The 14,871-nt window shown below is 45.0% G+C and overlaps 1 protein-coding gene across 10 annotated transcripts in view; it reads right to left on the reverse strand.

Annotated features, from left to right (window-relative positions):
- Positions 1 to 14,871, reverse strand: part of HTT (huntingtin) — a 381,175-nt gene that overhangs the window by 125,179 nt on the left and 241,125 nt on the right. For all 10 annotated transcript variants that reach the window (XM_084859889.1, XM_084859888.1, XM_084859886.1 and 7 more), the window contains 2 exons: positions 11,593 to 11,715; positions 37 to 247 (listed from right to left, as the gene is read on the reverse strand). In XM_084859889.1, coding sequence (XP_084716015.1) covers positions 37 to 247; positions 11,593 to 11,715 — 334 coding nt within the window. The remainder of the gene's footprint in view (positions 1 to 36; positions 248 to 11,592; positions 11,716 to 14,871) is intronic.

A 14,871-nucleotide genomic window follows, 5' to 3' on the forward strand; every position in this document is an offset into this window, starting at 1 on the left:
TGCTTTATAAAAGTAAATGCTCTTTACTTATATTACCAATGATATTGCTCAGCTTGTTCCAGTATGCTGATGTTTCAGTTGGTTGCAGTGGCTGAAAAATGTGATGACTGGTGGGAAGTTCTTTTACAACAGCAGTCACATGACTGAGGGTTACCCTGCGGGCAGTTTCGAAAAGGCTCTTCTGGTCTTTGGAGATTTCATTCATTCCAAGGCTTAAACAAGGAGCTAGAAGGCTTATGTTGAAGTCCTGAAATAACAAATGGTAGAAGAAAGGTCGACAAGAAGACATTTTCACACAGAAAGGGAAAATTGGAAATTCTGAATAAAACTATTTTTATTTAATTAATTTAATTAATTTATATCTTGCCTTTCCACCAAAAATGGCACTCAAGGTGGCTAACAATAATAGAGATTAAAACAAACCTTAAGTCAAACATATATGATTTAGCTCTGTCATACACAGTGTGCTGCATAACCATTGTCAATCTGACTGGCTATTTTACACCATAAATTCCTTTCAAGCTGAAATACATTAGCCAAAGGCCCGAAGTATATCCACAATGTGCAAAAAGTTGAATTTGGAGGACACTTACTGCAAGATACCACGGTTATGAAAGCATTTTGAAAATATTTATGTCCAGTACAAAAAACTCAGAACATGAAGGATATTTAGATTGTATACATGCAGGTTTGAACTTAATGCATAGTGAATATTCAATGATTTAAAAAACCTGCCAGTTTAAGACCAGAGGTAAGGTTATCTGATGTTGGCTCAAGCTCCACAAATTGGGGTAAATTGGGGCTGATGCCTGAACTGATGTGCCCCATGATCAGTGATGACATTGTGCAATGTCACAAATAGTGCTTGCTTACAACAAACCCTCCATACATCCACATTTTTCTTGGGTCTTTCAGGCCCAAATCCAGATGGAGAGCCTGGGACTAGCAAAGATGCCTAACATTGTCCTGGTCCTGTATTGCTTTATAAAGCACCTGAACCTTACTGTATTGCTAGAGGAATCCTCCTGTGAATTGACCCATGCTAGTTTGTTACCTACATCAGTAGTTGGCAGGATGGGTTAAACAGTGAGAGAAAGCCCTCTTCAAGCAGTAAGGCTGGATGTGTCATAAGGACCAGGACAAAGTGGGGCACGTTTGCTGGCCAAGGAAAAGTGTAAGTGCATGGAGGATAAGTTGTAAGCAAGAATGATTTGCATAAAAAGTATGCAAATTGAAGTATGTGTCAGCCATCATATCAGAATCTCTGTGCACCATAGATTAACAATCTTAACTACTACTGCATGTTAAAAAAGCTTATCTGCATTTAAAAACAGATGTGCCTAGAAATACTAAATTATTGTTATTTAAACAAATCAATAATCTGGATAGAATTATAGTAAATTAATTGAGAGATAAAGCTAGCAGAGAGTGTTTGATGCCACTGTGAAGATGCTGTGTGATGGCTCCATTCCACTGCAGTGGGCAGGCAGCCATTTCCTTGGGAACCTAAATGTAAGAGTTTCTAGAAGAACCTGTATTAGAAAGAGGAGTTTACAAAGCAACAAATAATACTGAGCAGGAAAGACACACAGCTAGTAACCCCAAGTGAACTTTGTTTGATACTCTCCATGAAGATGCTGTGCCCTGGCACCACTTCCATTGCAGTGGAAAGGCAGACTTGGGTAATGGGGCAATTTGCGTTCATATAAGTGGAAGCTGGCTTATGTGAAAGTGAAACAGATGCCATGATGAACCAAGAATTGTATTTGCCCATTTCCCCTCTCTCCTTCCTTTCTCAAAACATGTTTCCAGTGCTGTAAGCATTCAGAAGATAGCAAGGCCATGTTGTTTTGTTAACTGGTGTCTGAGAGCCTCAGAAAGCAGAGACAACTAGCATCCACATTCCAGAAAAGTGTTAACACTGGATGGTGTAACTTTGGAGAAGTAAGAAGAGACTTTAAGAGGAAGGGGCAAAGGGAGTAGGGACTTCCTGGGTTTTGCCTACCTTCCTGGGACAAACTGCTTGTCCCTAACTTTTGAGTGAGTAGAACTTAAAATAGAGAGTGAGGGATACTGGGTTATTCATTTTTATTCTTTTAATATTTCTATTACTGTTATTAGAAATGATAAAAGAACTTAAGTGAAAGAACAGGACTCACACCCCCTTTTAATGTCTGAACAATTTACTTTTGTATAAAGTGGTTCATTCTGGCAGAAGATCCTTAAATCCCTCCAAGTTCTGGGAGTTAGATCATTCAATTTGCTGATGAATCTGTTAAGAATTAATCTAATTTAATACAATTGCTGTTAAATTGATATGAATGGTATTACAATTATTACCTCTGTAAAAGGATATTGAGTTTACAAGGGAAATATAAACAAAATAAAATGACAAAGCATGGTATCTTGAGAAGAACTACTACATTTGTTTTGTATTTAGTTGCTGTTACAATTGGGCAGGGATGTAGAACCTCTGGCCCATGGACTGAATCTGGCCTGCCAGGCATCCCAGTCCAGCCCATGGGGGCTCTTGGGATTCCTTCAAGGGGTGGAACTTATGCTCTAAGTCCCACCCTGGAGGAATCCCCTTGTACAGCATCCCCTACTGTTATCTCCAACCTCAGACTGGAGATAAAGGCAGGCCTGTGAATTCACACATATGGGCTCTGTGCCTGCATGGAGCATCAATTTGGGAAAGTCTGTAGTTGAGGAGTTTTGGCGGGAACCCTTTCCTCACTGTCCCACTGTGCATATCCCTAGAAGCTTCCCACTTATTCCCTCAGTTCCTTGAGACTGACATTGTAGCCTCAGAACCGAGAAGAAATACCTTCGGTTCCCAACAGTGAACTCAAGTATGACACAAAAGAGGAGATGGCGGGTCGGTTGTGCTAATGCACAGATGACCACTTGAAGAACTACAGTTACAGAGAGCAACTTGTCTTTCTTCTTCGTGGTCTCTGTGCATCACACATATGAGTGAGTAGCAAGCTAACACACAAGGCAATAGGTCAGTGTCCTATCACAAAACAGAGGAAAGGACAGCACAACCAAAAGTACAGTCAGCTCTAGCCCAAACATCCCATCTGTAATGTCTAACAGAGGTAGACGGTGTTGACCAGCTTGCAGCATGACACAGTCCAGGGATGGCAACCCCTTGAATGTGGCCAATTATTCAAGCTACCACATGAGTAGAGTGAGCTTATACTGGGACAGACAGTTCGAGTCCAGCCAGCTGATACGATAGCTCGACGGTCTTGACAACCCAGGAGGTGAAGTGCTGAGTCAAGAGAGGCTGGCCCTTGTGTTTCCCCCCATAGCAGACAAAGAGGTGAGGTGAAAGTCTGAGCTGCTCAGTCCTTGACTTGTAGAAAGCCAAAGTGTGGCGCACATCAAGCGTATGCAATATTGACTCCAGAGATGTAGACAGGGAGGCAAAAAAGCTGGGAGAAAAATGTCCTGGTTCAAATGAAAGTCTGACATGACTTTAGGCAAGAAAGAGGTGTCAGTCTGAGGACCACCTTGTCTCAGTGCGAAGTGAGATAGGGCTGCTCTACCCTGAGCGCACAGAATTCGCTAGCCTGCTGTGCAGATGTGATGGCACCAAGAACACAAGCTTCCACAAGAGAAGGTACAGGTCTGTAGTTGCTAGCTGGCTCAACTTGGATGAACGTGCCTTAAGCACCACAGAAAGGCTCAGACTTGGTATCGTAGAAGGGTGGTGTCAGATTCCTGATCTTCTTCAGAAATCTTTTTGCTTTCAGATGCAAGAAGATAGAGAAACTTTCAATGGGAAGATGAGAAGAAGAGACAGCAGATAAATCAATTCTGAGAGAGGAATGGCAGTATCTGGTGTAGGGAGCACAGGAATGTAGTATCTGGTGTAGGGAGCACAGGCCTGAGCTCAAGCGAAAGCAGAAAAAGCAGTCCATTTCCTTGTGTATGAACGCCGTGTAGAGGGCTTATGAGTGGCATCAAGGATTTTTTCTACTGATGCTGGAATTGGTTCAGTCTCTGTCACCTGATCTTCCATGTCGTCAGGTGGAGGGTCCTAAGTCTGGGTGTCAGATCCAGCTGTTCTCCCTGGTGAGAAGGGACAAATGCAATGGAAGACAGTGGTACAGACATTGTGCCATCCTAAGCAGCAGGGTGAACCACAGTTGGCAAGGCCACCAAGGAATTATGAGGATGTATTTGGTACCATCCGTCCCATTTTTGCCAGAACCCTGGTGATCAGTGGGAATGGGGGGAAAAGAGAGAGCAGCGCTCCTGTCCATTCAAGAACAAAGGCATTCCCCCACAAACCCACACCACAGCCTGCTGGCTGAAGATATTCTTGCACACAGCATTGTCCCAAGTAGCGAGTAAGTCCACATGTGGTGTGCCCCAACTCTGAAACAGAGTCTCAGAACTGACTTGTCCAAATCCCACTTGTGGGAAGTAAGCCTGGTCCAGATGAGCTGGTCCACGCCGGCAACGTGAGTTGCGACCAGTCCGAACCAACAAGGTAAGTACCAGCGAACACTTTTTTAACATTAGAGCAAGGAGCAGGAGTGACCTCATATCCCCTTCCTTGTTCAGATATGCAATGACTGTGATATTGTCCGAGATGACCTGGACTAATCTGCCCACTAAGTCCAGCTTGAAAGCTTCTTGCCTCGCCTCCATGGCTGACCATTCTTCATGGATCATAAGGCCTGAGCAATGAGCTCCCCAACCTGAGAGAGATGCATCCGTAGTTACTACTCAGGATTGAAGGAAGGGCATGCCCTCTGACAGGTTGGCCAGAACCGTCCACCACTGTAAAGGGTCCCTGAGGTCCTGTGGAAGCCACAGCTTGGTCCGGCGGGTGTCCCTCTCAGTATCAAAATTACATATGAGCCAGTTCTGGAGGTGTCTCATATTCAAACAAGCACAGCAGACTACAGATATTGTTGCAGCCATCAGGCCTAACAGACACTGGATTTTGAGAGCTGAAATGGCCTTGCAATGGTTTAGCTCCACTGCCAACAAGGTCAGCACCTCCATTCAGTCCCATAGGAGCAACGCTCTACCCAAGTGAAAGTCCAGGAGAGCCTCAACGAACTGCAAACTCTGAGGAGGCTGTAGATGAGGTTTTCTGAGGTTGAGACAAAGTCCCAGACGCTGAAGGAGATTGCAGATCATCTCTATTGACCAAAGAAGATGGTTCTGTGTCATCGCCATCAACAGCCAATTGTTGATGTATTGGTACACCTCGACACCTTGTATCTGGAGATGGGAGCAGATCACCACCATGCACTTGGTAAATACTCTTAGTATGAAGGAAAGGCCGAAGGGCAACACCTGGAACTGGTAGGTGTTGGGACCAGTGGCAAATCAGATAATGTTAGTATGACTCCTCTATGGCGATATGAAAATACACATACTTGAGGTCAATAGAGGCGAACCAATCTCCTTGAGAAAGAGGAGGGAGGATGGATACGAGAGAGACCATGTGGAAGTTCTTGGGTGAAATGTAGATTTAGTTCTTGGAGGTCCAGGATTAGTCAGAGTCCTCTGTCTGTCCTTCTTCAGTACTGTGAAGTACTTTGAGTAGAACCCGTTGCGGAGATGCAAAGGTGTGAGAGGTATTATGGCTCCCTTCCCAAGCTGAGCATCGACCTCCTGGTGGAGAATGGGAGATGGAGCTGTGGCCTTTATGGTACCGAGTAGAAGGAGGGTACTAAATTCGATCCTGTAGCCCCTCTATATGATGGAAAGAACCCAGGAGTCTGATGTGATGATGCGTCAGGTCCAATTATAAAAATGACAGAAGAGTGATCAAGGGTGGGAAAATGAGCAGAGGGACAAAAAAGAACGGGGTCTGAGTCAAAGGTGCCGCTTGTTTCTACTGTCATAGAATCATAGAATGGTAGGGTTGGAAGGGGCCTATAAGACCATTGAGTCCAACCCCCTGCTCAAAGCAGGAATCCAAGTCAGAGCATCCCTGACAGGTGGCTGTCCAGCCTCATCTTGAACGCCTCCAGTGTGGGAGAGCCCACCACCTTCCTAGATAATTGGTTCCATTGTCATATTGCTCTAACGGTCAGGAAGTTTTTCTTGATGTTCAGCCGGAATCTGGCTTCCTGTAACTTGAGCCCATTATTCCGTATCCTGCACTCTGGGATGATGGAGAAGAGATCCTGGCCTTCCTCTCTGTGACAACCTTTCAAGTACTTGAAGAGCGCTATCCTATCTCCCCTCAGTCTTCTCTTCTCAAGGCTAAACATGCCCAGTTCTTTCAGTCTCTCTTCATAGGGCTTGGTTTCCAGTCCCCTGATCTTGTTGCCTCCTCTGAACCCTCTCCAGCTTGTCTGCATCCCAGCGCTCCAGTCTAGCAAGATCACTTTGAATTTTGTTTCTGTCTTCCAAAGTATTAGCTATCCCACCCCATTTTGTGTCATCTGCAAATTTGATCAGCATTCCTTGCACCTCCTCCTCCAAGTCATTAATACAAATGTTGAAGAGCACTGGGTGCAGTATTGAGCCCTGCGGTACCCCTCTCATTACCTCTCCCCAGTTTGAGAAGAACCCATTGATGAGCACTCTTTGAGTGGGATTCTGTAGCCAACTGAGGATCCACCTGATTGTTGTTTCATCTAGGCCACTTTGAGCTAGTTTGTTCATCAGGATATCATAGGGCACTTTGTTGAAAGATCTGCTTAAGTCGAGGTATATTATGTCCACAGCATTCTGACAGTCCACAAGGGAAGTTACTTGATCAAAAAATGAGATCAGATTCATCTGGCAGGATTTATTCTTGACAAATCCACATTGGCTTCTAGTCATCACTGCATTATTTTCAAGGTGCTTACAGATGGATTGCTTTATAATCTGCTCCAGAATTTTCCCAGGGATTGATGTCAAGACGGACTGGTCTGTAGTTCCCAGGTTCATCCTTTTTGAAGACAGGGACAACATTTGCCCTCCTCCAATCATCTGGCACTTCACCTGTCCTCCATGATTTCTCAAAGAGAATAGACAGTGGTTCTGAGAGCTCTTCTGCCAGTTCCTTTATGACTCTAGGATGCAGGTCATCTGGCCCCGGAGATTTGAACTCATTCAAAGTAATTAGGTGCTCCTTGACCATATGCCTATTGATCTTAATCTACAATCCTGCCCCTTCAGCCTGTACTTTGTCTTTGCCAGGGGGGTCATAGACCCTCTTTTGGGAGAAGACTGAGCCAAAGTAGGAATTAAGCACTTCTGCCTTTTCTCTGTCATCTGTTATCATTTTGCCATCCTTATTTAATAGCTGAACAACCATTTCTTTCCTCTGTCTTTTACTATGCACGTAGCTGAAGGAAGCCTTTTTGTTGCTTTTAGCATCTCTCGCTAACCTCAGCTCATTTTCAGCTTTAGCCTTCCTGACGCCATCCTTGCAATTCTGTGCTACCTGCCTGTACTCTTCCCTTGTTGCTTGGCCTTCCTTCCACTTCCTATATGTGTCCTTTTTTGTTTTCAGGTCACCTCTAAGCTTTTTGTGAAGCCACATTTGCTTCTTCTGTTGTCTTCCACCTTTTCTTCTTTTTGGAATTGTTTGTAACTGTGCCTTGAGAATTTCCTTTTTTTAAAACTCCCACCCATCTTGGACTCCTTTTCTTGTTAGAGTCACTTGTCATGGGACCTTACTTATCATTATTCTGAGTTTATTAAAATCAGCTTTCCTAAAATCCAGGGTACGCGTTTGAGTACACTCGGCTTTTGCTTCCCTTAGAACCAAGAACTCAAGTACAACATGGTCGCTTTCCCCCAGAGTTCCTGTAACTGCTACTTTATCCACTAAGTCATCTCTGTTGGTTAGGATCAAGTCAAGGATAGCCAATCCTCTAGTTCCTTCTTCTATTTTCTGTAGGAGGAATTGATCCGCCACACAAGTCAGGAATTTCCTGGAGGGGCCATGTTTTGCAGAATTTGTCTCCCAACAAATATTGGGGAAACTGAAGTCCCCCATTACTACTACAACATGCTTCCTTGAAACATTGCCTATTTGCATTTCAAAAGTTTCATCCTCTTCTTCTCCTTGATTGGGTGGCCTGTAGTAGACTCCGACCACCATGTTCCTTTTATTCTTTGCTCCTTTGATTTTAACCCAGATGCTCTCAATGGGGCTACCAAGCTCATCATCCTGTATTTGAACATATAGTGCAACCCCATCTCCCTTTCTGTTCCTCCTGTTCTTTTTGAACAAGTTATATCCTTCAATGGCTGTATTCCAGTTATGAGTCATCCCACCAAGTCTCAGTTACACCTATCAAGTCATAATTTCCCTGCTGTATTACGAGTTCAAGTTCGATCTGTTTGTTTCCCATACTCTGGGCATTAGTACATAGACATCAAAGACCATGTGCTTCATGGTCTGGCTTTTTTCCTACATGTTTGTGAAGACTATTATTGGGTGCTATTATAGCTGTTCTCTCCGTTGCAGTGCATGAGCCTTCATCCATTGCTACCCCCAACTTTACGTCGTCCTTCCCCATACGATTCAGTTTAAAGCCCTCCAGATGAAGTTCTTCATGCTGTGGCCAAACACATTCTTCCCAGCCTTTGTGAGGTGCAACCCGTCCCTTGCCAACAGTCCATCTTCCAGGAAGTATAGCCCATGGTCCCAGAATCCAAATCTCTCTCGTCCACAACACCTTCGTAGCCAGTCATTCACCTGGAGTATTTTTCGTTCCCTTTCTATCCCTCTTCTAACTACTGGAAGGATGGATGAGAAAACTATCTGTGCCCTAAAGTTCTTGAGTTTCCTTCCCAAAGCTTCAAAGTCTGACGTGATTTCTTGGTCCGCTTGGAGGTATCATTTGTTCCCACATGAATGAGAAGAAAGGGATACCTGTCAGTGGGCTTTATGAGTGCGGGCAACCCTTCAGTCATGTCTCTAATCCGTCCTCCTGGGAGACAGTATATCTGGCAAGGCCACGGATCTTCGCAATATACTTCGGTTTCGATTCCATGCAGCAAGGAGTCTCCCACTACTACTACTCTTCTCTTCTTGTTGTTGTAGACCTTGGTTTCATCGCCTCTGCTTGGCTACCCTTCAGCCTCTTGCTCACTCTCATGCAGGTTCCCCTGTAATTCTTCCACTGCAGACTGTCCTCCAGTCTCATCCTCAAGTACCTGGAAATGGTTCCCTAGTGCCACTGCCTCCACTGGTGCAGAGTGGCTTCAAGTTCTTCTGCTCCTAACTGTCACCCTTTTCCAAGGAGTACCCTCTACTTAATTTTTCCTCACCTCAGCAGTTTCCTCTTCTGCCTCAGCTTGCTGTTGCTCTTCTAGCTCCTGTACTTCACTTTGCTGCTGTAGTTCCACTGTTCTGTCCAAGAACTCTCGTGTTCTTTTATTCCCTGGAGGGTCGACACTCCAGTCCTGTTACTTTTTCTTCCAGCAGTGTGATCAACTTGCACTTGTTGCAGGTGTAGGCCATGTTGTTCTCAGGCGAGAAAACAAACATTGCACACAGCTTGCAGGTCACCACCACTGGAGAGTCTTGTCCTTCCATAGTCTCTTTCCCTTTTTGTGTCTAGCTTTCTGATTGTTCTAAAGTAGCCTGTGCCTGGTCCTCTACTCACTGGAGGTTAAAACCAGAGTCCCACTGTTATGGAAGTGTGTGTTACAAGACACATAAATGAAAAAAAAAGTTTTTTTTAAATAATGTTAGGGACCTCCCCCTTGACCTCCCCTGGCCAACTCCTCTTTGCTCCCGCTGTTCACTCACTCTGATCGCTCACTCTCTCAGAGCTTGCTTGCTTCTGTAGTCCCTAGACCAGCTGGAGCAGCTTCCTCTCCTCTGCTCTGCTCTGCTCAGCTGGGAGGCGGGAAACAGACTGTCAGTCTTGTAGCAATAGTTACGTAACTTTGAAGTTGAGAAAGACTTTCCCGATGCCACAGGTTGAGAGAGGTGCTGTTGCACTGGCCCTGGTTGGTGGAGTTGATATCTGGAAGAAGAACCTTGGAACCAACGTCATTGCCTAGGTGGTTGCTGGGGCATAAAACCCATACCACACGCCGTGGTAAGGGCCTCCTGGACTGAGCCTAACGTGTCATCAATTTTCACATTAAACAACCCTGGTCTTAGAGATGGATGGGCTCACCTCTGTCCAGGTTACCCAAGCACCTGACGAGCTGCTGACCCCGCTTGTGTGCTCCAGACCCGCTTGTTGAGTGGGTCCGGTGGCCCCCACTTCCTCCCTGACCTACCATGTTGTGTAAAAATGGTGGCTCGGGAATTTCGTAAATCTAATGTTGCTGAAATGGTGGCCATAAATGGGCCATTTCTGCAAAATTACAGGCAGCAACAGGACAAGAGGATGAATCTTGCCAGACGAATCTGATCTCATTTTTGGATCAAGTAACCTGCCTTGTGGACTGTGGGAATGCTGTGGGCATAATATACCTTGACTTCAGCAAAGCTTTCGACAAAGTGCCCCATGATATCCGGATGAGCAAACTAGCTCAAAGTGGGCTAGATGAAACAACGATCATCCCAGAATGCAGGACAGAGAATAATGGGCTCAAGTTACAGGAAGCCAGATGCGCAACTGCGAATAACCAAAATGTTTTTAAAAAATCAGTAAAAGGACCATTTGCACACATAAAACGGGGCTGGGAAAATGTGAAAAAAATCCCAGCCTTGCTTTTGTGCAAATAAATAAATAGGGCTATGACCATGATCAGAGTTGGGACAAGGGATTGGTGGTAGACAAAACGGATTCTGCCTCCAAGTCCCCTTGGATGCCAGGTGGAGCCAGTTGGAGGACCGAGCGAGAAGGGGGGTGCCCAACTGTCCATTAGCAAAACAACTCACAGTATGTAGCCAGTCACCCATGATTGGTTGGTGTGTCATGTGAACATGCCCACTATAACACAAATCTAAAATCAAAGTTATAATTAACCTTTTTGAAGTACTAGCTAACCATTTTCTGTGCCTTCTCTCCCCACCTGCCCCATTCCCCTTACATTTTATTTAATTTCTTTGGTGATTTTTTAAATGGTCTTTCAAGATAAATTATAAATCTATACATTATAAATCTAATGCAAGGGAAATGTGCTATTGAGTTGTCATGTTAGAGTATTTACATGTATTCCAATAAAAATAATTTCCAAGTAAAGCTCTGAATTGGCTAGAATATAATATTTATACCATGCCCCCTTTTCCTTCATCTCCACACTCCATTTTCCAAGTGCAAAAAGGTAGCTGGTGCAGTTCTCTCCATGCCAGCTATGAAGGGGAGGGGGGCGCAGTTCTCTGGCTATCACCTCGGAGTCAGGACACTGAACAATCCTATGCTCCCCCAGACACTGTCTGGGAGGCTTAGGACTGCTCTCTTACAGCACAGTCCTATGCATGTCTACTCAGAAGTAACTCCCATTTAATTCAACGGGGCTTACTTCCAGGTAAGAGGACAGGACTGCAGCCTTACCTTGTTTTCATTCTAATGTATAAGTTTCAACTGTGGCATGTTATATTTGTAATTGTATTTTTATACATGTAGCTGCACTCACATTATTAAAAAAGGATGGTCAATTCATAAAAGCAAGGTCTTTTCTTTTGTATCCTATCAAGCTAATTACCTTATGTATCATAAAAGAACTCAATTCATGTCGAGGAAGCTGATTCACCAATTCTGCACCTTCTGGCAGAGCCGACACTGACTTCACGTAGCACTGAGAGGTCACTAGTGAAACATACCAGTCCTGTCAAGAAAATGATTGAAATTAACTACACATGCTTACAGCAAAAAAGTGAGAAATACATGAACTGTCTTCCTTCAAATCAAGCATCTAAAGGTATTCTGCATCAGAAAGCTTACCCATACCTATGGTCTAAATCAGTTATTTCTAGAACAGAAGTTTAAAAACAAACAGACCTGCAAGTACTTAACTTAACCAGTGTTCCAGCAAATCACAGGAATTTACGACCCACAGATACTGTAGCGATGCATGCAAACATCCTCCCTTTAGTGGTTCAATGAGAGGCTGGTGTGGAAGTGCAATGCAGCCAATATACACATTGCAGTACATCTGAGTGCTACTGGCAGGGTAGGGCTTACCCAATACTGTCATCCCAAATTAGTGGGGAGGGGATTGACCCCAACAATGTAACATCTTTTCATACTTCTAGGGCCCGGGCTGGCTTACCACAACCATTTTAAGCAGGCCACCTCAGATGCCAGGCTGAGGACAGGAGGCAGTGGGGTCAGTTCTGCGTCCCCTCCAAATAAGCCTAGAATGTTGCCGAGCAAACACTGTTTCACCAGACACACTGAGCACTGTGACACAAACAAGGCAAGTGCTATAAAGCTTTGAAACCCTTTAAAAAGCTGAGTACAGATAAGCCCTCAGTAACAACCAGCAGCAAGATTCTCAATTTAGTCAGGAATTGCAGTCAGAAATGGGTTAACTCTTGTGCTCCTATGTCAGAAAGAAGGACCTTCTCAGTTGTAGGAGCCATGAAGTAAGTCATCCCCGTAGGGCCTGCAGTGAGCAAAGCACCATGGAGGTGGGGCCGTATCCTCCCCTACAGCAGGAGAAAGAAGACAGACACCAGGAGACATGAAGAGTGATTGGTGGACTGAGCTGGGGGTGTAGAAGGGTTTGTTTGTCGCCTCTCTCTGGGGAGAAAACCAAGAGCAAGCAACACTGGAGCCTCTGCTTCTGCAAGTAAGCAAAAGGCATGACTGCTAGGATAGAGGCCCAGGAGTCTCTGATTCCGCTGAGTTCACACAGCAGATAAGCAAGAGACATGCTGTGCCAGTCTGGCTAGAGTGTCTGCCCTGTCCAATGGTAGGTACACTAGTCCCTTGACTGAATCTAGGGAAGCTCCAATGACCTATACGTGGCAGGAAAGATGAAGGTAAGATTTCTTTGTATTCTCCTGGAGACCAAAGTGCCCTCAGCAAGTTGAGTGTGGCGCACAAGTTGTGCTCCAGTACTTGATGAGACGGGGGGACCACAAGCCAGTCATCTATGTATGGGAATATAGCCACCTCAAAGAGCCTCAGAGGCACAGCTGCCACAGCCATACATTCAGTAAAGACCCTTGGGACAGTGGTGAGGCTGAAACACAGAACTTTGAATTGAAACATGCAATGGCCTTGTGCAAACTGAAGGAAGTGGTGATAAATAGGCCAGACAGAAATGTGAAAGTATGTGTCTCTGAGATGTATAGCAGTGAATCAATCATCCTATCAGAGGAGAGGGACAATAGAGGTGAGTGTTGAATGAAGATGTTAATTCCCCTGAAATTGAATACGGGTTGCAAACCATCACCCCTCTTGGGCACTGTGAAATACCAGGGGAAAAGCACCCTGTGTACTTGTGGCGAGGGGCAACAGGCTCTATAGTGCCTGTGGCCAGGAGTGTTCTTCTCCTCCTGAAGTGCCAGAAATGGATGTTTGGAAGGTAATACCCCAGTTGGGGGGCGGGCGGGGGGGAGAGAAGAGAAGTGAATTCTGTGGCATAGGCCAGGCATTCAATGGTACGTATCCAAGGAGTCTATGGTGATATTTTCCCAAGTGTGAAGGGACAAAGGTGCATTATCACAAACAGGCGGGCAGGCAGGCAGGCGTAATTGGTCAGTAAGTCAAAGGCATTCCTTAGATAGGTCAGACTGCTTGCATCTGGACAATTGCCAATATTTTGTGTGCAGGAAAGGGCGCTTAGGTGGCAGAGTAGACCAGGATGACCAAGGGAATTGGGTAATTGAAGTCAGGATGTTGCACACTGAGCCCTATTTTGCAGACCTAGAACTTTATTTTCTGGACATGGTTCAACATATATTGGTATTGGAACTAAAGAGTTCCTCTCCAGTGGAAGGTAGGTCTTCATCCTTGAAATCCTTGAGAAACTTGAAATCCAGGATGGCCCTCCAGCCTCAATTCTTCTTGGGCATAGTGAAGAATATTGAGAAAATGTTCAAGTACCTGTCTTGCAATGGTACATTACCATCAGATGTTTCTCTCCTAAGTTTGGAGACCATGGATGGAGAGCTCCACAGGGTACCCCTTGCTCACTGTTTCTCTCATTCATCAAATTGTGGAGGTTTGCTTCCATATAAGAACATTTTTGGCATTTACAGCTCAGTTCTTGAACTAAGGGTTGCATCTGGTCATGATAGCCAAAGCTATGGTCCTGGTGGAATCTAGGTTAGTTGTTGGCTATAGAGGAGTTTAGTTTGGCTAGTATGTGGGCACTTTCTCCAAGGTGCTTATGATCTGGGTGTATCTTCTCCAGGAGTTTTTATGTCCATCTTGCTGGCTGGAACTCTCTCCTACATAGGCAACATAGGAGGATGTTGCCTCAGCAGATAGCTCAAAGCCAACTGAAGTCTTATGTAAGCTGACATATGACATGCAGTGTGATCAGCTCCACCCCTCCTAGAGGAGCTGACTGGATTGTTAAAGGGCTCTTGCCTGATTTTATAGCCTGAGACTTGTGATGCTGGGGAGAAGGAGGTACTGCTGGTAACTCATCCTCTGAGCTAGAAGATGATGGAAGGCCTGTATCCTCTGACTGGGAGGGTTGTGAAAAAGGCACTGATGCTGACTGTTCCATCCTCAGGGAAGTAGCTGTGCCTTGTCCTCACCAGAATCCTCTATTGCACACTGGAAGTCCCAAGGGCTGACAGTTATTTCCATTTAAAGAAACTTTACCTCATGGAAAAGTGGTAATCAACAGAGGCAGCACAGAGCATTAGCTATCCAAGGAACCAGGTGAGCCACCTTGCCCTCTTGAGTTTTTTCACCATTGTCTACAGAGCAAGCATGTTGCCCATTTGCATGGAAAACATTGCTGCCAACTGGCATGACAGCTGCTGAGGAGGTGCTAGGTCACTCACCCTACACAAAAGGT

Source organism: Heloderma suspectum, chromosome 5, assembly GCF_057233095.1.
Source record: "Heloderma suspectum isolate Gila_16-S chromosome 5, 16-S_ref, whole genome shotgun sequence".
Taxonomy (NCBI): domain Eukaryota; kingdom Metazoa; phylum Chordata; class Lepidosauria; order Squamata; family Helodermatidae; genus Heloderma; species Heloderma suspectum.